Below are 26,005 nucleotides of genomic sequence, written 5' to 3'. Positions count from 1 at the left end.
TCTGGATGGCACTATAAATTTAAATCAGATATGGATGAGCACAGAATTTGAAAATCTACTCTTCCTCTCATGGCAATGGGATTAAAAATCATTAAATTAGATATACCGATACCTGCAGAAACCATGCTAAAATCTCAATTACCCACAAAACTGCCTTCATGTACCCCCAAGGGCTACTCGTACCATCATTTAAGAACCTCTGGTCTACTGCTGCTTATGTGGCCTGTTTGGTCTTTGAAATAATGTGAGCTGTTTTTTTCAATACTAGTTGTGTTGGCTGTCCATAATGTATTCATTTATGTAAAACTGTGTAAGTGTAGCGTTACCCTCCTGGGATTCTCATACAGTACCTGAATTTTTTAAAATGTGAAAAGTATTTATACTTTACACATTTAAGACAAATGTTACTGCAGTACACATATTTACTTAAATCATAAATTATTAAACCTTATACAGTAACTGTAGTGCTGTTATCCCTTCTCGTTTCCATGTCTTGGCTGTGCGTAGTCGGGATCACAGTCAGCCGCAGTTGCCCTACGAGTAGGCGCTCGGACGTCTAACCAGAGTGATGGAAGTGGCTGACTGAACATGATAAAAAGCAGAGTTCACACTTGAAATTGCGGGCACTCCTACAAGACACGTGATTGGCTCCCGGAGCGACAATCAACCAATGAGGGCAGGATTTGTAACCCACTTCCGCTCAGAAGTTGAAATCCAGTTCTTATTAGTACCTCCGTCTTGTAGGAGTGCCCATTGAGATGATTGACAGATTATCTACATTCTGATAGGGGAGGTGCAAAAGTAGTGAGGGATCACTGTACTTGATTTGTAGAAATTTGTGGTTTCTCTGCTTTTTTGTGACAAGGGAGCTAAGCCGTTCTTTTTCTTTGGCTGATGAAGTACATGGTTATACAAGAGGGGTGGAGGTGGAGCTGCAAAGCAAAGCTCCAAATTATAGACCAGGCACAATTTATTTTGAGCATCACTGTTCTTTTTATCATTACTTTGTTTTGAGCGTTTTGCGCGCACGAGTGTGTGCACGCATGCATTTGGTAGCTTATGAATTGGGTTTGGGCGCCATACTGTGTGCCCTACAATGTTCTGGCATTAAATGAGTCACATCAAACCAGCACAGCCTCATTCACGTCTCTGTAATTACAATCAGTGTAAGAGTGTCTGAATAAGACCCAGCAGCAGACAGAGAGTAGGTCCGCCTTGACAAAGCATTGACAACTGTAGAACAGACAAAATTAAACCCTCTCCATTCATACCCCCTAGTTCCTTTTATGCACAAGCAATTTTATTGAGCTTTCTTTTGTGCCGGTATAATTACTTAATCTCAGCACTCCTACGGTGAATTACTTTGTGCAGCATGCAGGGCTCCTCTGACTGGAGCTCCCATGAGGCAACATAGGATTGCATTTACTGCTTAAAAAGTACAGATTTGTTATTGCACATTGTTGGTATGCAGATTCTCCTCTGGTTCTTCGAAACGCTGGATTTTAGTTTTGTGGACACTCTGTAAGATCAATAAATCGTTTTTGTTTCCTCGTGTGTGTAAAGCATTTTATAGAGTATGTGGCGACAGATCCACAGTGCATTACAGAGTGTGGCATGCAGTGATTTTTTTTTTTTTTGCTGTTGATAATGGGCCTGGGCAACACTTAACTCGAATGGAGGCCCATCAAGGCAGACCGATAAGGACCCAGGGATCCACTCCAGTCAATTACTATTAAAGTGCCAAGTTGAACTCAGCAGGCCTTTTATGAAGTACTGCAGCAGAGTAAACAAATTAATTGTGCGTCTATGGTTTCCCAACACAACCGCATGGCCCGAGGCAATCATACATCTGGCAGAGTGATAGCAGCTGTCTCCACCAAGAAATAGAAGGATCATGTTCTTAAACATAAGAAAACTACCATGGACTCAATTTTCTTTTGCGCGCTGTACTGCATCGTTGAATCTCCATCAGCTGTTTGCACATTGAGCATTTGTGGAATGCTCTTTAACTTTAACTGGACTAAATTTACTTGTTACAAAAAGGTTAAAGGCGAACCTAAAAACTATAATTAACATATTCACTGCCAGCCCACTTATAATGGATTTTTTACTTTAGTAGAGTATACCTAAACCTGTAATCTTTTTAACAACAAAAGAAAAAACTAATATAGATCTACTTGCAACAACTGTTAATTCTTTTCTTAAGCGTTTATATGAGTTACAGCTTAGCCTAAAACAGAAAAAAATGACCAACTAAAGTACGTCAAAGTGCCTGAAACTAAAAAAAAAAAAAAAGATGCAAATTCTTATTTTATTGCAATTAAACCACATGACAAGAAGAAAGCCTTTTTCCTGGGGTCATCTGGGCCCCTCCTGGCCTCTCCTCTAGTGGCCCCACTATTTGCGAAGCACTGCAATATACCAAGTGGAATTATGCTATAGTACTTGAGCCTTCCACAGCTAATGTCATGTTGTTGTTCTTTTGACCGCAAACTAGTTGAGACTGAATTTAATAGCCGCTCTGCTGCTTGACAGCCAAGTAGTGCATGCCATTTTGCCTCAACTGTTTACACACATGAATAATTAATTCCACGCAACTGGCTGTAGATCATGCCCACTGTAAGTCTTGTTCCTTTACGCCGATCAATGACACAATAAGCGTGAATGAAATCTTTTTGTTTATTTTCCAGTATGGTAAAGAAATGACAGCACTTTCAATATTGAAAACATTCCGTGATTTTGCTGTTTCAGGGATTTTTGGGGTGGTATTATTTTATTTTATTTTTTTGCCTACCCTCTATCCAGGTGTGAACTGTGAGTTTTTAAATAGAGAAATGTTAGCAAATGTTTATGTCTGTCTGAGAAATATATTTAGTGTTTGGTGTGGGGGTATAGTATACACACATAAATAATTTAAAAAAAGACATCCAGTGCAATAAACAAAAAACATCAAAAAAAGCATACTCCAAAAAACATAATAAATGAAGAAACATATAATGAATAAAAACACAAATGAAGAATTGTACCAAAACACAATAGTTCAGATAATTTCAAATTGTTTGAGATGCATCAAAAATGGGATCCAACAATGCACAAAATCTATGGTCGGATTTGGTTCTTTTTCAAACAATTTCACACAAAGCAAAAAATAAGACCTTTAAAGAAATAATTTAACAAATTGGTGATAATAGCTACACATTTGGCTATTAAACTGGTATTTGTTTGATGATTTGATTGATAGGAACAAATCTCGACTTTTGCTTAGCTGTACTTTTGACCTTGAAGCCAAAGAAACTCTGCACTCAGTATTTGTCTCATCTCCAGCCAGTGGATAAAGCAGACTGATCCAGTAATCAATACAATGTAATGTACAATATGTGACTGTGTGTGCAATGGGCTCAGTGCAATCGTTAGACCGCTGCGGTATAAAATGTAATGAAGCATAACTTGCATAACTCTCTCGTTAAAAGGATTTTGATGCATCAAAACACATTTGATCCATTAATGATTTACTAATTAAATGCGGAACTTAAAATAATAATTCCCCGTGAGCAAAATATTTTTGCTAATTAAACATGAATTCATCTTGAGGGCATTTGAATATTTTATGATATTCATGAATGTAATTTTTTTCTTTTTGAAAAAAACAGTTAAAAAAAAAATCAAGTAAAGCCTGTTAAAAATATCTACTGAATGTAATATGCCTATTGAGCCAAATAACCTTTCCCCTATGTATAGATTAAAAAAGCTTTGTACACGAGTTTATCAGATATTTCTTCAAGTATCCATATGATAAAAGCGGATAGCATTTTGGCTTCATTTCAGGAAGTTAATTGCAACCTCTCTCTATTGGCAGATCTTTCGAAGATGTTGGCTGGTATTCAAAAAGGCATCCAGTAAAGGACCACGACGCTTGGAGAAATATCCTGATGAGAAAGCCGCCTACTTTAGGAGTTTTCACAAGGTAAAATTATATCCAAATGATACTGATACGGACAGCAATGTGTTAATTTCGCATACCACTAATCATATTACTGGAACCGTTACCATATATCTCTAAGTACATGTACATATACAAGTACATATATTGGGGGGGGTCGACTTAAACCTGCAAAACCTGGCCAATTTTTTTCACATATCTGTTTTGAATAACATTAATTCAAATGCAAAATAAGTAATATTATATCATTTACAAGGCTTAAAATGATTATTGCGCCTCAAATTCGATATAGTATGCATCCATTTTAGCGGGTTTGCACTTTTAAATGCACTTTCGTCAAGCGTCGCCTAATTGCGTCTTTGTTGTCAACAAGGAATTTGACGCATTTTGAAAAGGAAAAGACAGCTTGACATGTCTCCTTCAGCCCTTGGACCTGTGCTTGAACAAGTCGGAATGGATGTCGGCATGTAGCATTTAGCACCGGTTTTATTTTTTATAAATCAAACCTCTATGTATTTGAGGTTTATTACTTTGATTAAAATTGACTAAAATAATCATTGTACAGTGACAAAAAATAAAGTGAGTGCATTTTTGGGCACTGTATTTTCAAATTTTAAATGTTCCACAATTAATTATAGGTATATATATGATATTACCTTCGGCACAATGTCTATTTTTCATAACAATCCTGTTTGAAATTTAGATATAATTTATATGCTCCAATTTTGAAGCAATATTTATGGGGACAAGGCACAAAAATTGTGAGTTATTGTAAAAGAAAGTGCAGTTTTATAAAATAAACCCAGAAACCGTTTTTAAAACAACATAAAAATATATTTTAAGGTTTTTGGTTGCAATTTGAATGTAAACAAACATTTAATAATTAATTAAATAATCTTTAATCTCTTGATTCATCTTAGCATTGATCTTTTAATGTAAACTGTATTTTTTCCCATTTTTCAGAGTACTTTTCACAAATCATCTCTATTCTTAATTTCTGATTGACTATTAATAACGTTTGACTGACTTATCTGATTGTATTGTTGAAAATCCCTTTAGCGCAGCTCCATCTAGTGGGTGCATAACGCAATCCCAGCCACTACTGTAGCTTCTATTCTATGCACCTTATAATGCGGTGCAAGCTATATATGAAACCACTTTAAAAAGAGACCTTTCATTTAAAAAGCACCTCATAATCCAGTGCGCCTTATAGTGCGGAATTTACCTTATAGTGCGGAATTTACGGTAGTTAAGAGCTCCAAAAAGTTGAATTTGCATGATAGACTCATTTTAAAGTAACGTGCCCTGCACTGGTGACATACTGTCTGAACGGTTTGCTAAACTTTTTTTGCCACTTTCAGCAGCAAAAAGTTAATGTTTTATCTATAGTTAACTTGCCACATACAAGTAATACCTTTGATAAAACCTTTTTCCATTGATTTGAGGCTCAGGTAAAGACCACTCACGGCTCGGCTTGTGAACGTCACATGACCAAACCGAGCAAAAGTTGAAAGTAAGTGGCAAAATGTGTTTTTTTTAAGTATTAATTGCACGTGAAAAATAATGGCGTTATCAAATTAAGTATGGACATTAACTTTTTTATGACTGAAAATGGCTAATTAAGTTTTGTATGCCTTTAAATTTGACATATGGAAACTGTAATCAGTAGGACATGTTGAACTGTCTGACATTTTCCATTGTCCTCAGAAAGCACAATAGAGTAGAGATGACGCTTTTGCCTCCATGCACTCTGATTGAAGCCGCTGTCTGTCCACTGCATCATATTGTCACATGGGCCGTCCCGTGTGGTTACACACAGGCCTCCACCGCCCCACGGGGCTTCTCATACAACTGGTGCCGAAGTGAGCGATGGGCACGCACATGCACCAGTGCACTTGGTAATACATCCCCGCAAAGATCAAGAAAGGTCCCGTTCTCAGAGCTTCATTTGACGCCGCTGTGATTTGGGAGGAAATAGGCTGCGCTGGTGGCTGATTTACACACTCAACACAAAGAGGATTGGCTTTCTTTACACACTTTTTCTCCAGATCTCCATACTCGCTCACTTCCTCGCTGTGAGTCGGCACACACAGTAACGGAAATCCAGAATATTTTTAGCCTGCTGAAAGCTTGTTTTGAGGTCTTTGCTTGTATGCTTCTCAAGTCTTCCTGACAATTATAAAAACGAAAAAAATAAGTGTTGCAAGCAAAGCATATTGGTGCTAATATGAGATTAAAGGCAACTCCTTTCAATGGCGGGGGGGGGGGCTAGGATGTGGAATGGGACTCATCTGAAATGATTCAATTTTTGCCGGAGGCTGGGAAGGCAACCAAATATTTTCTTTTCATATACTGCTACAAACATACACGGGAAGACGGATGCTGGAATTTACGGCTCAGAAATTCCCTCTGTTGATGCTTACTTTGTGTCTGCTTACCTGAGGACGCACACATTGTATCTACGCGTACATAAAATATTTTGATACCATCTTGGAGCTTGATAAGAACGCCCAAATTGCATCTTTTCACGTTTTTATTACTGCCCTATCTCTCTGTAACTTCAATTACAATGATAGCGTATCTTTTCATCATTTATAGTGTCAGAAAAAGGAATGTGTGGTCTGCATATCTTGTCTATGTTATACGGGCCAGGCTTTTAATCTTTACGCTTTATTTTGTAGCCCAGCTAATTCATTCCCAGCCTTGTTTGGCAAAAGGCCTGCAGTTTGCACACGATGGACTGCAGTAATGTAATAGGCTTTATCATCAAGGCTGAGTCATGTAGAACAAAATAGCCTAAATACGAGTGATATTCAATTAAATGTAATCTTTTTGTTTGGAGGTTTTTCCAGTCCACATCGATTTCTGGCTTAGGGGATTTAGATGCATTTGATTGCGCTCTTTATTATCTGAAATGGCATAAAGGGGATGGCGTTAGACATCTATGTGTGTGTGCACGTGTAATGCCTTGAATTCTGAAGTGACATTGTTTACATGCAAACGCCTCGAAACTACAATTGCACTTTTAACAGAGCGGCAAGAGAAGGTCAATTAAGCGCCACTGCCACCGTCGACCGCGTTCAACCGAGTTAATGTTCCGCTGCCAATTCTATCCTCCTTAGATCACTGAGCTCCATAATATCAAGAACATTAGCAGGATGCCGCAGGAGACCAAGAAGCACGCTGTGGCCATTATCTTCTGTGATGACACATCCAAGACATTTGCCTGTGAATCAGGTGAGCTCCCTTTTTTGTCTCAAGAAATATGAATGTACTAAAATATTATGGAGTTGATCTTACAGTATGTTTTGGACAACTCGGACTACAGTGATCCCTCCTACTTCGCGGCCTCAGATATCGCGCTCTCAGTACTTTAAAAGTTAAATTAAAAGTATTTCAAAATAAAAAATAAATTTAAAAATCCATAAAAATGGAAAAAAAATTGAAAAAAGCAAAAAAAATACATTATACAGGACTGTCTTCATCAAATAACTAAGTAATATTAGTTAATAACTATGTAAAGAATTCTTCAAGCGTCAGAGTTTGTGACGTTTGTTGTCTTATTTAGAAATGCATGCTTTTAATTTGTCGGGTCACGTTGCATTTCCGTTTCCTGTTTCTCTGTGAGTCATTCGGCTTATTACGGTGACGTAGTGAATGACAACGTAAGCTCATATTTATAGTTTATTATCATTTATGTTGATAACGCACGCTACTGCCTATGTTTGGTAAGCGATGAGTGTTTATTCTGTTTACTGTATGTGTTCGTTTGTGTAGAGGTTACACTTTATAGTTAGTAGTAGTTAGTTGTTGCTAACCCGCTAATGTCGGCTAAAAATACAGTAAATTCATAGATTAAAGCAAGTGTTTATATGTTAGTTTACTGACTTTAAGATTGTTGTTGATTTATTATTCAACAGATACTACATGATACACCATACATGAGCCAAAATAAATGTGAAGGTCAATGTGATGACTTGCGTACTCTTTCACCAGTCTTGAGAACAAATTCTCAACAAGCTAAGTAATATTAGTTATTTAATGAATATACAAGAATGTTAATAAGGATAATGTAATGTTAAATAATAGGAGAAAGAAAATAAAATAGGCAAAAAATACAAAAAAAAAGGATTGTTTATGGTTACTGCGGCTACATTGGGGCGTACATAGAAATCTAGGAACTGATACCCTACTTCGCGGGTTTCAAACTTTGCGGGGTGTTGACACCCCCCATTAACAGCGAAGTACGGGGGATCACTGTACTTGTTTACTGAGTTACAAAAGAAGTTCTCTTAAGCGGCCATTTTGCTATTTGCTTTTGCCTGAAAATAACAGTTGCTCAGGGCTTAGATCACAACCAATCATGGCCCTCCTGTTTTCTTGAGTTTGATCATGTGATGCTGGCAAGCTCACTTGTTACGTATTTGTGAATACGTCTCAAAAGTTACTTGCAAATGTTTTTGAACCTACTTGACATACATACAAATGTAACTGTAAATACGTTTGAACGTACTTACAGCTGTTTTCAAACATATTTCCATGTATGTTGGAATACATTTGCACGTACATTCAAATGTACTCATACATTCAAACATACGTGCTAATACATTTAAATATAACTGTAAATGCATTAGAATTTACTTGCAAACGCATTTGAATGTACTTGCAGCTATTTTCAAACATATTTGCAAATATGTTGGAATACATTTCCACGTACATTCAAATATACTCATACATTCAAACACACCTGCAAATACATTAAAACGTACATGAAAATAGGTTAGTGCATACCTGAAAATACATTTGAACATTCACGTATGCGCAAATGTATGTACGTTAAAAATAATTTGTAAGTACGCACTCGCAAATAAATATTTGGAAATTCGTTAGAACGTATTTGTAAATGCGTTCAAACAGACTTATAAATCAGTTCGAACATACCTGCAAATACATTCGTATGTACTCACAACATACATGAAAAAGTTTCAATGCGTCTGCAAATACATGTGTTTTAAAAAAAAGTCACAGAAAAAAAAAAATCAACTGTTTAAGGCAATGGTTTTCAAAGTGGGACCCCTGGGAGTCCTTGAAATAATATGTATTTTTTTTTTAAGAGTCCCGACAATCAGTTCCAGGTACTGAAGTATCGATTTAATACGTAAGTATCTGGAAATTAATGTCCTTAATGTACTTATGTATCGTTTTAATATTTAAGTATCTGGATCGACTGTCCGGACTCTTAAAAACGTGAAAATATGTCCCTGGCATTGAATGAGTGAAAATATTTCAAAAAATGATTTTGAAAATTTGTCAAAATGTTTTTGTAATATTTGCAATGGGGGTCCTTGGAAAATTTGCTTTGTAAAAGGGGTCCCTGACTCTCAAAAAGTTTGAGAACCCCTGGTTTTCTGTGCTGAACTATTGTCTTAAATAATACTCAGCACAATGTCTTAAATAATACTCAGCACAATGAAAAGATGAAACTTGCTCATACAAATTGATTTGAAAAAAAAAAAAAGACTATTCCTTCCCACATATTCTCTCTGTGTGCATGGCTTGTTTTTCTGAGCTCGCCACCCACTGTATTTTCCTCATGCATTAGCTGTTTGTTTAGCTCCTTTTCCACTCGGGCCTTCAAAGTGCAGGAGGCACTTACAGGCCATAGTAACTTAGAAAGAGAGAGTGTGAATCGGGGGAGGCATTAAGTAGCTGCCTCCTGTGTGTAAATGTAGTTGTGTTCTCTGATGTCTGTGAATGAAGCGCTTCAGGCACCAACAGACCATCCGCTCACCCCGCTAAGCTGTGCAGATATGTCCCGCTGGAAATGCGGAATACAAGACGGTGCGGCATGAATGAATTCGAAGATACCGCCACTGATACACACAAAGATTTAATGTGCTTTGATGAAGAGAAACAGAAACATGACAGCAGCTGCGCCGCCGCCGCACTTCCATATGCCTTTCCGTACACATCACTGACCGTGGTTACACATCCAAGAATCCCACAGGGATTTGGAGTTAAGGAGCTGGCAAAGATAAACAACTCCTGCTTTTACCTCATTTCATACATCGGTGGCTATCACCGTAAGCTCGCAAGAGACTATTGGAAGACTTCTCCAAGGAGGACATGATCTGTTCTGACTCATCGGGAAGGAAAATTGGCATTCACAACCAAAACATCCGCAGAACCTATGATTTGTCTTAATGAGGTCATTTGTCCTTTCCGATAGGGTCAGTTCATGTAGAGACACCATTGATTACAGTATTTAGATGCGTCTCATCATCAGTAAATTCCTCAATCGGGTGCTGGGTTATGCCCCTTAGCCCCTGAATTTAAATTCAGCTTCACCTATGCTGAACAATTTGGACACTTCTTTTGACTTTTCTGTGACACTTTGACGAAAGCTTTTTTTCCTCCCAAGTATTGATAGTGCAGCACCGCACACTTTAGTCTTCAATGAGATGCTTTCCTTAAAAATACACGTGGACTTTATTTTTTTTTTTTTGATTTGTTACCCAATATTTTGTTTGCATAAGTCGTGTCGTTTTTCGAAAGGATGAAGTCAATTGTACTTTAGTGTCTTTTGCTTCAAAATTGTTTCCCGTTTGCATCTCCACACAAATTATCAAGCTCAAGACTGCATTGTGTTTTTATCGAATTTGGGAAATAACTTATTGACTTCTCGCCTGATGATTCATGAGTTTGGCACCGCTTTTACAAAGCCTTTAAAAGTTGCGTCGTCAAGTGGAAGGAGGGCGGAAATTGCAAGTGTGTGTCTTGCTAGAATAGTTGTATTTTTTTTGGGTGGGGATATTATTAACTGTTGATCTTTCTCAATAGACAGGTTAATAGTTGACTGTTTTTGTTTCAGCAGATTGTCTTTCTGACATGATCATTTATGGCTGCTTGTCACCTAGTGTTAAAATCTACATGTATTGTATTTTTCGAATGACCCTGCTGCTAGTCTTACATTTAGTAAAATAACTAACCACACTAGAAGCACTGCTGCTAGGTTACTCGGCAAAGCCACCATGTGCTAATTTTAGAGGTTTTCATTTTAGTTAACTCCAAAACACATGAAGTGGAATGGTAGAGCTGACTGGTCAGTTTAACCCCTAATAAGAACCAAAAACAACAAGGGTAATTTTTTAAATTGATTATTTTTCAAGTTTATTCCAATATGATCTTCAATGTATAGTCATTCATCAAAAGAGTAACATTGTTTTTAGGGGTGTCATAATAACATTAATTAGGATAACATTTAAAGCTTTTTTGTATCATGTTAATCTCATTTTTAATCTTGCTTTCTGCACGCTCATAAGATTCATTATGTATCGGCCCTCCTCAGTTTCAAATGTTGGGGGCCGGAAAAGGTCAATCACACCCTGAAGTTGACACTGTTTGGCTGTCAGTGTGCGAGGCATATAATCTGACATGGAATACTGTGGGTGGGAGGGAAAAGTTCAGTGGCAGAAGAAGACGTGAAAATGGAAGAGCATGTTAACGTTATCAGTCCGATGAACAGTAAATTCACTTTCAAAAAACTCCCTGACGGCACCTTTGATAAAGGAACAGTGGTGTGCTTTCTTTGTAAGAAGGAGCTTGCTTATCACAGAAGCAGCTCAAGTTAAGCTTACCACAAATGCAAAGCACCCAACTGCGACTGTGGCCAAAGCTTACAGTAGCAACAAAGACGTTAATTTAGCGAGCCACGGCAATGCTCTTTGAAAAAAATAAATCCAAGAATACCCTGTATTTAAGCAAAACTGTGATTGACAGGATGGACGGTGCTTTATTTTAATCATAATTTGTAATACTTTGGCCTCTATTGTGACAGCACGGTCTGAAATCAATCACATTCACACAGTATTGCTTTGAAATGAAGTTCAAGCTATCAGTTGAGGTTACTAAAAAAAAAAGCGACAACTGATTTTTTTTTTTTTTAATTTACCTTTTTTTTCGGCTGTATGCTTTTCATTTTTAGTGCACGTCGTTCCTCCTCTTTCATGTCCACCCTTCCCCTTAAACATCCTCAATCAAATCCTCCTTTTTTATATATATATATGTATCTCTCTCTCGCTCTCTCTCTCACACTCTCTCTCTCTCTCTCTCTCTCTCTCTCTATATATATATATATATATATATATATATATATATATATATATATATATATATATATATATATATATATATATATATATATATATAATGTGTGTGTGTATATATATGTATATGTGTATATATATATATATATATATATATATATATATATATATATATATATATATATATATATATATATATATATATATATATATATATATGTATGTATGTATGTATGTATGTATGTATGTATGTATGTATGTATGTATGTATGTGTGTGTGTGTGTGTGTATATGAGTACTCATTGAAGTCACTCAGCAACATTTACAGATTTTGAAACTAGGTGCACACATGACGCAGCGCATCTTCAAATACCTTGTAGATTTTGGCAATAATTTATGACTTTTAAATGCCCCTTTTAGTCGTGAAAGTAAGGCAGCTTATTTATACACATTTTGTACTGTGGTCCATCGTGCTAGTGGTTCGCATAGTCTTGATTTCATAACAGAGGATGCGGGCCTGTGAAAATTAAAATGCGGGACACAATCGGACTGAGAGCAGGACTTTGGGTACGCCTGAATTAGATCAATTAATTACAAATCATAATCTCTTGACAGATAAAATTGGTTTCGTTATTTGTAAACACTCATCTAAATATTAGATGAAACAAACCAACAACAACAACAAAATAGCAATCAATTTTCATTTAGAAATCACACTTAAATCATCAAGCAAATGTTTACAAGGTTAAAAATAGTCACTCCAACAATAGTGACGGGGACAAAGATCAGCAACCCAAAATGTTGTGAAACGGCCACATTAAACACCCTCAAAAAAACTAACCTGTCTGGAGCCGCAGAAAATTTGAAAGCCTTATATAAGCCTGATAATGAAAGCAACACATGCTGTAAGTGTCTACATTACCCTACTATCAAAATGACTAAGTAGGCCACAATAATGAGCCTTCATGATTAAATGTTTGTTTTCCCCGCAGCGCACTCAGCAGAGAATGACACACCATGTGACTGCTTTACTTTAGAAATAAAATACATAAAACTGATTTTTTATTGTCATTTTTAGTTGAAGGATTTGAAAAACAACAACTTAATGGAACGTCTTCCTTGAACCCGAGCAACAAAGCAACGATACCGCTATGTATAATTCCAAATTTCCATGTTTATGTGACTTCTGTTTTTGGACTTCACTGGACACTTTCTCATCATTAGGCATGTAAGATGCTTTTGTTATTTGTCAACTTCTAATTAAAAGTCAAACATGCAGGCACGTTTCTATTTTACCTGAAAGAAATGTGCACTGCAGGCTATGACTGTCACGTCGTAACCACAGCGTCAAACAAGTGGTGGACCCCAAGCAAACGAACAAGCTCGTAAGCAGTTCAAAGTAGAAGTTTAATAACAAAGGGTGTAGGCAGTGCGTGGAAAAGTTCACAAAATACAAAAATGATGAAAGTACAACAAAAAAATGACCAAATTACAACCAAAAGCGAGATGTAAAGAGTAGTCTTGTGAATAAATGCACACCGGGCAGCATAGAGGGGACAGAGTCCAGGAGAACGACGCAATGGGAGAAAAGTAGCAACTCACAATGTCCACAACGGGAGAAAAACCAAAGGACACAAAGTACAGCAAAACCTAATATAATATACTGAGGCAGTCGGCAGGAATCGCAAGAACGAGCAAAAGTGGAAGGCGAGGAATCACCCGGTGTTGTCCTCCTGCTCCGTCGGCGCTTAAGAAACCCACTGATGGCTGATGCACATCAGGTGCGCGGTCAGCCACTCGGCCGTGTCCTCAAAGGTGGAAACCCGAACCACAACAGAACAGAAAAAAGGAGGGTGAACAGGAGACATGACAATGACGCAAATCTTTGTTGACAGAAATGTAATATTTGTTTTGAATGTTTGTGGCGTATCCAAACCAAAGATATATTCCCCTCATCCTTTTCCATGTTCATACGTTTTGTGTGAAAATGGCTCCAGGTAGTTACTAGGGCGACACTAAAGAGCCTCGGGCTGGTTGCTGAGCCCTGGCCTAGCATAAAATCAATGTTAAATTTAAAACAAGACAAAAAAAAAAAGAAAACTGTTTCACACAGTCTTTCCAGTGTACCGTCGTGCTCAATATGTGACCACATACAAATGCACCTTCGCGTAAGCAATTTGAAGAAACTGTCCATTTCTGCCGCATTGTTTACCATATTGCTGTATTAAACACTGGAAGACACAATGACAGCACCTTATATAATGAGCCAAATGTTACTTAAGTCTAAAGACATACACTGTACATAACCATGTGATCTGATGATTTCCACTTGTAAATATTCGCCAGATCATAGAGCGGATTGTTTATTATTGTTCTCGATGAATACTAGCCTTAATGCATCGGATGCTAACCCGCGGTCATTACATCGCTGTGCCGTTTGTGCCGCCACATGCAGAGCTGGATGCGGAGGAATGGTGCAAACTGCTGAGCGTGGAGTGCCTGGGCAGCCGTCTCAACGACATCAGCCTGGGCGAGCCGGACTTGCTAGCAGCGGGGGTGCAACGGGAGCAGAACGGTGAGTGCCCAATTAGTCCCCGTTCACACGGACCGCCATCTCGCGTCAATTTTGTGCGGAGAGGAGAGCTGCCGCTGTTCAATTAGGCCTGGCTAATGAGGAGGCTTTTTTGTCAATACCCGCCCGTTTTTGCGTTAAGTAGATGTTGGTTTAACTTCAAAAGTATGTGCTGTGGGAAACATGAGCGTGGGTGCACAGGTCACAGGCTGCGGTCAGGGCTCTGTTCCAGGTCCTAATGCGAAGTGCTGTGCATCACTGGCCTCCCTCGTAATGAACCTTGTCACAGAGATGGATGAGATTATGCTCCCGAAGCTGTGTGAAATAAATGTGCTGCTCCCACACATATTCCGCTCAAAGGAAATGGAATGGAGCTTATTCGCTTATGTAGTTTAGAAGGAGTGAAAGGCAACAGGCAATCATAAAATGTGTTTGTGCTGTAAATACTAGCATCAACGTGTTATCATTGAATTTTCTTATAACTCGAAAGTTACATTTCATGGCTCCCTTATGACATTGCTTTCGCCGTGATAGAGGAAAGGATTAGGGCCAGGGATGGGGGGAAAAAAAGGTAGGTGGATTCTCACTGTTATCTCAGTACTCTGACTTTAGTTTTCACTGTAAGACTGTATGACTTTAATATAAGTTCCCATTTCAGTCTCAGAGTTTTTACTTTTTTCTGAGCATTTGTATTTTGTAAAAATTCCCTACTTTCTTCTCAGAATTTTCACTTTTTAAAGTCTAACAAAATTATCTGATAACCTATTTGATAAATCTGATAAATCTTTCACATTTAATTTAAACTTTTTTCACGTGCCCAGTTGAAGAATGCTTTTGAACATATTGGTGAAAGATTCCTGCATGTTCGTTCATGATTTCGGGAATAATCACGCACGCGCACGTTTATTACATCAGCAACATTGCCGAGTATTTATTCCTTACTAAATAGTCTAATCATAGCATTTCAACAACCAATTTCTAAATGAAGCCGCTCATTTATGAGGGCAGCTGGGCAAGAATAACCCCTCTCCTTTCTTCCGCTCTGACCCTTGCGGAGCGTGTCCAGCTGTTCACAAACTTTCTGGTTAACTAACAAAGATGGTACTGCCAGAGTACATCCCAAAACATATATATATATATATATATATATATATATATATATATATATATATATATATATATATATATATATATATATATATATATATATATATGTATATGTATATATATATATATATATATATATATATATATATATATGTATATATATATATATATATATATATATATATATATATATATATATATATATATATGTGTGTGTGTGTGTGTGTGTGTGTATATATATATATATATATATATATATATATATATTTATTTATTTTTATATATATATATATTTATGTTGTTAAAATTTTGACTTCATCCTCAGAATACTGTGAGATGAGAATTTTGACTTAATTAAGAATTCTGACTATAATTGGATAATTTCTCAAATCCGAATTATGAAGTCAGAATTCAAGTTAGATTTCTGACATATTCTCAGAATTCTCACCTTAACCCACGGGTGTCAGTTTGATCCAATTTGGGTCTTTGATTAACGATAAAGCATGAAAAAAATAGTCTAAAAATGACCATAAACTATCAAAACAAGTAGGCTTAAAACGGCACTATGGCGTTCATTTCATTTTGAGTTTTAGAGTACGGACCTGTACAACCTTCAAAACACATGCGGCAAAGCCAGACTTCTGACTTTCAATAATGACTTTATTCTGAGAATTGGGTTTTTCGGTTTTGAAAGTCAGAATTCTGAGAAGAAAATCTGAATCCTGATTTTAATTCTCAGAATTAAAATCAGGATTCAGATTTTCTTCTCAGAATTCTGACTTTCAAAACCAATTAATTCTCAGAATTAAAATCAGGATTCAGATTTTCTTCTCAGAATTCTGACTTTCAAAACCGAAAGTCAAAAGTCTGAGAACTAACATCAGCAATGGCTGACTTTAAAATGGGAATTATGAGAATGAAGTCAGTACTCCTCACTATATAGTCAGGAGCCTGAAAAGGTCACACTTTATTTCTTGAATTCGCTTTTTAAAGTCAGAATTATGACTGAAGTCAAAATCCTTACAATCAGAACTGAGAATTCTAAGAATAGTCAAACGCTTTAAACTCTGGATTATGAGAATAAAGTCGGATTTGTGATAGAGTGATGATTCTGAGAATAAACTCTTAATTCCGAATAGTCAGAAGTCTGACCAAAGAGAATTCCGAGGTGAGATTTACTTTAAAGTCAGAGTTCTGAGAATGATAGAGAAACTGAGACTTTGAAGTGATAATTCTGAGGATTAAATATGAATTATTAAAATAAATTCTAACTTCTCATTAAAAATCTGAATTCTGAGGTCAGAATAGTGATTGTTAATCATTCTGAGAATAAAGTCAGAATAATCACCAGAAACTGATTATTTGGAGAGTAAAGTAAGATTTGTCACTGAAGTTAGAATACTGAGAAGATAATCTGAATTTCTGGGGAAAAAAAGGTCAGAATTCTCACTTCTGACTTAAAAGTCAGAATTCTCAAAATAAAATCAGAATCGTGACCAAAGAGAGAATTCTGGGAATTAAGTCCAAATTCTCACTTCAAAGTGATGATCCTGAGAATAAAGTTAGACTTTTGCGATAAAAGTAAGAACCCTGCCACATTTTTTCTCTCTCTACTGGCACTAATCTTTTTATGCCCATGACAAAACAATCCATAAATTACAGTACTAAGTTTGTACCACCGTTAGTAAGCTGGGAAGTCCAGAGGCAAGGTCTTGCAGCCTTGTTTCAATTAGTAAGCCCCCCCCCCACCCCCCCCACCCCCCCCCCCCCCCCCCCCCCCCCCCACACACACACACACAACCCCTACCCAGCAGCAGGAGGCCATCATTAGATCAGAGTAACCTAAAAATACACCGAGCGATGACAATGCTATTTTCTATCCAGTGCAGACGCATGGCTTATTTCGGACTCATTGAGTGTAATTAGTGAGAGCCCATTTAGATTATTGAGAAGCCCCCACTGCATCCGACAGTTAAATGGGGTGGAAGACGTGCATGCCTGTCTCCAAAGTCTGCAACCACTGGAAGGGAATTCATGCAAAAATATCTTCATCATAATCGTGTAAAGATGAATTTGCAAAACATACAAGTAAATGTTTGGGTACTCTTTCTGTCCTTTGACACCAATGTAACCAAAATTTGAACACGTGTCTGAACACAGTCTTTTAGTATCATTAATGTATTCCGTTATTTATCAAATTATACCATCGGACTGGTTGTTAAACTTTCATTGACCAAGCCTATGTGTAGCTTACTTATTTTTAAATTTTAACTCTTAATATATATTAAGGTCATTTTCATATTGGCCTTGATGCTGGTATTTGAAGAGCTTGTTTTAGGGGGGACTTGCTGTAAAAATGTTGAGACCCACTGATCCATACGAACAGCGGATTTATTCCTCTTCTCCTTTCATGGCTTTCAACTTTTATCTCTACCAGACTTTCAGTTCCTCGGTTGGACTTCAGCTTCTTTTTTTATATGTCACTTGACCTTTCAGCCACAAATGATACAAGTCTTATAAGACACACTTTTTTTTTTTTAAATAAAGGCCAAATGTATAAACAGTAACTTGAAGATTAGATTTTTTTTTTATTCAGCACCATTCAAGGAAGATGAAGTACGTTTTGACGCACCGATGTGCATTTTTATACAGGCCGTATTCTTACTTACAATAACTACTGTAACGTCACAAGCTAGAAGGAAGAACTCAGTTGGGTGCTTATTGCCGCTAACAGCAGCTGAGTATTTGCTGAGTTTGTTACGGCATTATTTTCGATTAAAGAAGTGAGCAAACGGAACCAATGTCCGAATCCTTCCTTGGTCACACAAGAATATGACTAAAACGGAAAGGATCGTTTAAATGATATAATGTCTCTAGTTGATTCAGTTAAGAGTCGCAAGGTATGGAGGGTTAGGTTTAAAGACCGGTTAAAGAACACGGAGGGTATTCCATTTGACTAGTCTATCAATTGTGGTCTTTTGGCATACACACGGAATAATAAACTTGGTGGAACACAGATGGTGCGCAACCTCCGGTATTCATGGCAAAATGAGCTGAGTCATGCTGAGAAGGAAAAACAACTGCTTCGGGCGCATTCAGCGTTACACTGGTGCAGTGTTCACTGACCGCACACAATGTGGGAAATCTGAAAGACGTTTAACATAACCCACAAAAAATGTATAACTTAGAGATAGAACGACAAGGCAAGATGAAGAACTGATAAAGATGACATTCTTTATGTTGTGGTCTAGTTTTTACATTGTTGCCAAACTTTTGGTGCGTCCGATACATGGTAACATAAAAAAAAATTCTCAAACTTGACATTAAAATTAAGGGGACATTCTATACACAGGTACGTCCTATGTTCGGGGAATTGCGGTGCAGTGGGCCCCCGTGTTACGAGATTAATCCGTTCCGTGGTTGGGCTCGTAAAATGAATTCCCCGTATGGCGGCCAATTCAAACTTATTTTAATAGCTAAAGCTTTTAGAGCCCCAGGTAAAATCATCAAAATTTTACATACATATTAAAATTTGGTACCAAAATAGTATAGTAAGTGCTATGCACATATAATATACATGTATACAATACAGAAAACATCATAATTAAAAACTAGAAACATTTTTAAATGCCCTTAAGCTTGTTATATGCCCATATTCCCTAGTAAGGGTGGCGTACTTTGTATTTCTTGATTATCTCCAGCTTCGTTTCCATATAAATCATCTTCTTACTTCTCTCTTTGACATCACTAGCAATCATGGGACCCATGGCTAACCGTTTCAAGTTTGAATTAAGCAGTAAAATGCACTATAAATACGGTTTTGTGACCACGCACGATAAAACAAAGCTTGACCATTCCGCCATTTTGAAAAGAGTGAGGCCAACCAATAGCAGACCAGATTGTAGTCATGTGATGGCAACAGAAAATAAGTGCAATTACCTAAAAACGCCTGCAGGTGGAGACAAAACAACACAAATACAGCCAACCCCTTAGGGTCATGACAGTTGTCGCAAAACCGGGAAAATACCGGAACGAGGGGACGAAAAAACTCAGTATTCCACATCGCAACATAAAAACAGAAAAACGGAAGCCAGGGACCCTGTGACACGGGGGTCCACTGCAATTGCTATTTATTTTGTTCTCATAAACTAATAATTAAAAAGAATAAATAAAGGAGGCCTTTAATGGTGTATTTTGGTGTGTGCTTTACAAGGGACAGAGACAAAATTTCATCCAAGATTAAAGGCTGCTGCACATCTCACTCTGACAAATAATCCATCACTCATCCTTTTGTCTTAATCCTTCTGTCTCTCATGCTGACGTTTTATAAGATTTGAACAAAGCCATCATCCCAAAGAGGTTTTAGCTTTAGTGTAGGATTTGGTATTTACAAATACACAGCTGTATTATTTTCAGGAGTGAATGAAAATGTGCATTGTGCAAACGCTGACTGATCTGTTTACCGCTGTGGTTTCTGCAGAGGCATTTTGATGCCGCTCCTGTGGCTTCAATTATTTACGACTGATAGTAAATCTTGGAAGGGGAGAATATCTGGGTGTGTTTGATCAGAGTAAATATATGCTGACTTGTTCAAATATGGGAATCCAATGTCCTGAAAAATTGAAATTTCCCAAATGCTGTAAGGTGTCTTTAAGGGGAACTGCATATTTTAGTGGGGAAATCACATTTTTGTGCATTTTTTGTAAGATTTATAACACCTAAGCGTCATGCTGGATCTCATGGAAATGCGGCGCTAGAGATACGGTATCACTAGGGTTTGCAGAGTTGCACACAGTTTTTTTTTTTTTAACCTTCCTGGCACGCATGGAGGATAGCTTACCAGTGACACTGTCAGTGACAGTGGCACTGTCATTTACTAATTCAAATTAAAAACAAGAAACATGTACTTATTTATTTATGTAATTGTTTGTACTAAGCATAAAACAGTGCACATTTCTTAATGTACCAAATATGCATAGTTTTTTTAAAAATAAACTAGCGTCTTTCAACGTTAAAAAAATAGAGTAATTCTAATAGCGTGATACCATAACACCGTGATATATTTGCTCATGGTTATCGCACCATCTATATTAGCCCATGCAAAATTGGTAGTATACGACAACTGATGTCAAGTGAGACCATAGTTTAAATGCAAGAACTGATGTAGACGGGACAGAACACAACATGTCGGAGTGATCATGTCCAAATGAACTATGACATAATATACTGCAGGGGTCACTAACCTTTTTGAAAGTGAGAATTACTACGTAATACGAAGGGCTACCAGTTTATGTGAATACACCGATCACGTTAATGATTTTTCACAACAATTAAGGAACAGCTGTAGTAAATGCTATTGTTTTGGTTAGCGATATACATAAGTGTAATTGGGCTATGCAGTACTGTAATGTCCATAGATGAACAAGTGTCAATGTCAGTGTGATATCAGTTACTATAGTTATGTATTTGCCACCTTTGTCATGATGTCATGAATTTGTCAGCTTTGTAATTTTTATGTTTTAATCAACTTTGTCTCATAGGGTCCCGTATTTACAGTCGTGACTGGTTTGTTTCGTGATGTATCAGTTGCCATGGATTTGCTAGAGCCATGTAGTTGGCTTTATTTTTGTAGTATAGGCTTGATGTCTTTGATATTCTTTTCAAGTCTAGTTTTTGAATCTAGTTTCCGAGTCTTGCTATGTTTATGTTGGAGTTTTGAGTCTAGAGACTTAGTTATTGTTCACTTATGTGTCTTAGTTGCTTTATATAGTTGCTACCTTTTTTTTTAGGTGGGGGGTGCATATTTCACAGTAGTTGATCATAATTCTGTATTACAAGTGTATAACAGCTTTTGACTTTTTTTTGGAAACTTCCAATGTTGATTGTGTTTTTGCATTTTCCTTTTTTTCCCCATAGTAAATTTCAGTTTTACAGATGCAGTGTCTGTTGTGTTGCGATAAGATGGTGGTTTCAGTCACAGTCAAGGTCATCAGGCTATTAACTATTGTGTAAATGGGGTGGAGCAATAATTTACAATCAAGTGGAGAGCCTACTCAGCGGGTAAAGGCACATGGAGGTGATGTTTCCGGGAAATATTAATAAATTATATTAATATTATGCAGTGCTTGTTTTTCCTCTGAAAACTGTTGGGAGCTCAGGACTCGCAATACTAAAAAACTATGGGTCCCAACAGAAATATTTGGAACACAAAAAAATTGAACAATAAAAAGGAGGAAGTAAGTCTTAAGGTTCTATCTGCATTTACAAGAAGTGACCAAAAACCAACAACAGATATCAACAAATGTCACAGTAATATTTTTTAAATTAGAACAAAATTACTGTATTTTCCACACTATAAGGCACACCGGATTATAAAGCGCACCCTCGATTAATGACACATTTTAAAACTTTTTCCAGATATAAGGTGCACCGGCTTATAGGGCGCACCCTCAATTAATGACATATTTTAAAACTTTTTCAATCACAACATTGTTATACTCCAAGTAATAACAATAATAACTCAAATAATAACTCTAATGTCAATATGACCAACCTTGTTAAACTGTAAACACACTAAAGAAAGAGGTAAAGCTTACTTTATCAGTTCATTCCCCATCTACAAATTCCAATCTCAGTATTGATACATATACAAGGCGCACCATCAGCTTTTTTAAAAAATTAAGGCTTTTAGGTGCGCCTTACAGTGCGGAAAATACGGTACACGTAGCATCCATCATCATCTTCTTCCTATCGCAACCACTGATGTAACAATCCATTTTGGATTGGGGGGGAAAAAAAAAAACACTTTTGCGCATTTGTTTAGTTTAAACATGTCTGTTTTGTTCTCGAGTTTCTAAGTGTTTCGCTTTCGCTTCTTTATTTTCTGTCTCATTGTTAATTGTGTAATATCCACTGTGCAGTAAATTTGAATGGTTTAAAAATTTGGCCCACAAGTTGATGATAGGGAAAATTGTTTTTCCTCCTGAAGGTAGACCATTTGAGAACCATTGCACCATCCCTATGTTATTTCTGTCAACTAACACACGTTTACTGTAAATTATCATCGACGCAGAGTCAACAGACCATAAGCAGCATTATGTTTCATGCTGATGCAAATTAATATGGTTGCCTTGACACAAGTAATAACGTTAGCTAACTTAGCTAATGTGAACTTATGTTGCCTAGCTTAGCTGGGACTTCATTTACCTCTCTCATTCCTCTCTGCTTTATCCCTGCTGCGGGCGAATAACTTTTTGATATCCATCTCGGTTATACTTGAAGTCAATTCAAAACAATGTTTTTAACGTTGTCGGCTAAACCAACCGACTTTAGTGATTCTCGTCAGCGGAAGTACGTAATATCAGCCGAAGTGGCTACGCATGAATATATTGCCATAATAATTAGCCATGTGAGCGTTGTTTATGTGGAGTGAATACAGTAGCAATGAATTACAATACAGTGGGCCCCCGGGTTACGAACTTAATCCGTTCAGCGGCTACGCTCGTATCTCGAATTGCTCGTATAGCGTGCAATCCAAACCCATGTTAATTCGTGAATGCGTGCAACGCGCGCCGAAGCCTTAGGTAAAAATGACACACTGTATACGTATATTAAAATTGAATGACATAATCTGCTTTACACTCGCATTATATAATAAATACAATGGATAAATAGCTTTTACCTTTGAAACGACGAGACTTGAGCTGGGTGTAAGCAGAGGGGGGCAGAGTCCAACGCTCCAAATTAATGCGGCCATAGATATGCTATTGGTCTTACAGTGTTACAGTAACTCTTTCAGTCAGGGTGCAAATCACGCAGATACTAAAACATCATCCTCTTATTTCTTTCTTTACCGCTGCTAGTAATTTTAGAAGCTATGTCTAACAGATAAAGTTTGCAAAGTCTTCACAACATTCCGTTTTTCACTAATTTTCTCTCCTTCCTTCCATCCTGTCCCATCAAGCTAGATAAAGGTGTTCGGCCAATAGCATATCGGCATTTCTGTGATTGACGTGTGACGCCGGCCAATAGCATCTCCGTGAGTGAGACCGGGTGACCTTAATCGACCAATAGCATATTCGCATCTCCGTGACTGACTGATAATTATTCGCACTTTTTTTTTTTAAACGGTTGGAATGTATTGACAATTAATTTAAAAAAAAACACACATTTAAACCAATGACAATTCTTTGTCCTGCAATCGGCACATTTAATTTCATGTCAGCTGTTTTTCCCTTTAGCTGTACAAACACTACACTTAAATGGTAATATATTTAGACACCGTGAGTGAGACAGTCAGTGTGACGTTGTAAGACCAATAGCGTTCACGTTACTGCCACAAGTATCTACTGATGATTGATGATGTCGCTACTGTTGATTTTATTGACGCAATTAAACGAGAACATTTCTACATACTCAATGGCCGGCATGTCGAATTGCTCGTAAGGCGAGAGGTTTGTTCGTAAGCGGAGGACAAAAATCTCCCTGATCCACGCTCGTAAGGCGAATTGTTCGTAAATCAGGGTGCTCGTAAGCCGGGGGCCGACTGTACTAAGTAGTGTGTGGCGCGTGTGCTCCGAAATGTATTTGTTTTTATTGGCGATCAAGGAATTTGCTCTGACAGCAATTTTCAGGGTTAAACAGTAACGCTTTTGAAAATGAGCAAGTCAGCATTTCAACTCATTTCGATCTTTCTTTTTAGAGCGTTTCAACGTGTACTTAATGCCTACACCCAATCTTGACATCTATGGGGAGTGCACCATGCAGATCACCCATGAGAACATCTACCTGTGGGACATCCACAACGCCCGCCTCAAGCTGGTCATGTGGCCTCTCAGCTCACTCCGCAGATACGGTCGAGACTCCACCTGGTTTACATTTGAGTCTGGAAGGTACGTGCGTTTAAAAAAAAAAAAAAAGATAACTGCGCAAGTGTGTATGATTTTCCTGTAGATGAAAGGCACTTTGGAAATGTCAGAAAAACTTCCAAACTAAAGTGGAGGTTTAAAGCTCCCAGGATATCACGGTGTACTGCAGTGGCCTCGGGGCGACGGTTTGACTCAATGTACTCATGCATGCGTGTGCGTGCTCTTACATCAGCGTGTCTCTCTGGAAGCGTGCAGTCAAGCGTGCGCAGCAAACAGCGAGCGCCGTCAAAGTGTGTTTACGTCCCATTTGTGTCCACGCGTGTGTTTGTTCCGGGCGCAGGATGTGCGACACAGGCGAGGGCTTGTTCACGTTCCAGACACGAGAGGGGGAAATGATCTACCAGCGCGTCCACTCGGCCACTCTGGCCATCGCCCAGCAGCATGAGAGGATGATGGAAGAGATGGAGAAAAGCTCACAGGTACATTCATGCTACGCTCGTTCACTTCACGCAAACGTGATTCACAATTCAGGTTTGAATATTTGCACTTGCCAGACGAGACATTAAAATATACGGGCAATCGTGATCAAGATCATCTTAGTGATGTTATAGCTGACATTTTATACAGTACATTTTTATGGCTAGCGAAAATTAAATAAATTAGAGGTAATTAAATGCCAAAGTAACCGATAAGTATTTTTAATAATCAATTAATCATTTAAAGACCAAAAAAACATCCAAATACGCGAACATTTACCGTCTTTCCATGAAATATTGTCATATTGCTTTAGCCCAAAGCAGAATGAGTATTATTGTGTTGAATCAAAGTAAGACATATGGAAACATCTGCTTGGATTTTGGAGAACAGTGATCAACATTTTTTGCGGATTTTCTGACGTTACAGACTATCAGCAATCAAATCATGAAAATAAAGTATTTTCTGCGATGTCTATGATAAAATATGTACTTATTCAAAATCCTTGATTAATCAAAATAATCAACGGGTTAATCGATTATGAAAATAACAATTAAATGTAGTCCTCATTTTATCCACATTCTAAGTAATCTTGCATGCACAAACGTTTATTTTTGTTGAAAAATTGGCAGAGGGATGCTAATTTGTTTAGTTTTATTCAATTAAAATATTTGAGAATTGTTTTTATGTTGATATACATTCTAGTTAATATTGCTAGTTTTATTTTTTTATGTCATTCTCTTCCATCATTCTATTTAAATTGTATAAATGCGTTGTTTTTAAAATTCACTGCACATCCACCCTGAACTGGTTGCCATGCCAACCGCAGTCCCTTTTTTTTTTTTTTTTTAATAAAATGTCCAAACATTTAATGTGACCCTCAATAAATCCAAGTCTTTCACAACAGGCTGAGTCGGCATTGTGTTACTGTTTCAGAGGA

General features: G+C 37.4%; 1 protein-coding gene across 1 annotated transcript in view; it reads left to right on the top strand.

The window, feature by feature from the left end:
* dok6 (docking protein 6) overlaps nucleotides 1–26,005 on the top strand; it is a 67,824-nt gene that overhangs the window by 32,455 nt on the left and 9,364 nt on the right. The window contains exons 2-6 of the mRNA XM_088401517.1: nucleotides 3,857–3,964; nucleotides 7,063–7,177; nucleotides 14,501–14,620; nucleotides 24,426–24,615; nucleotides 24,932–25,070. Of these exons, the coding sequence (XP_088257643.1) occupies nucleotides 3,857–3,964; nucleotides 7,063–7,177; nucleotides 14,501–14,620; nucleotides 24,426–24,615; nucleotides 24,932–25,070 (672 nt within the window). The remainder of the gene's footprint in view (nucleotides 1–3,856; nucleotides 3,965–7,062; nucleotides 7,178–14,500; nucleotides 14,621–24,425; nucleotides 24,616–24,931; nucleotides 25,071–26,005) is intronic.

Source organism: Hippichthys cyanospilos, chromosome 19 (assembly GCF_059441005.1).
Source record: "Hippichthys cyanospilos isolate Australia breed blue-spotted pipefish chromosome 19, RoL_Hcya_1.0, whole genome shotgun sequence".
Classification (NCBI taxonomy): Eukaryota; Metazoa; Chordata; class Actinopteri; order Syngnathiformes; family Syngnathidae; genus Hippichthys; species Hippichthys cyanospilos.
Note: the sequence above shows the minus strand (reverse complement) of the source record. Positions and strands in the feature narration are given on the sequence as shown.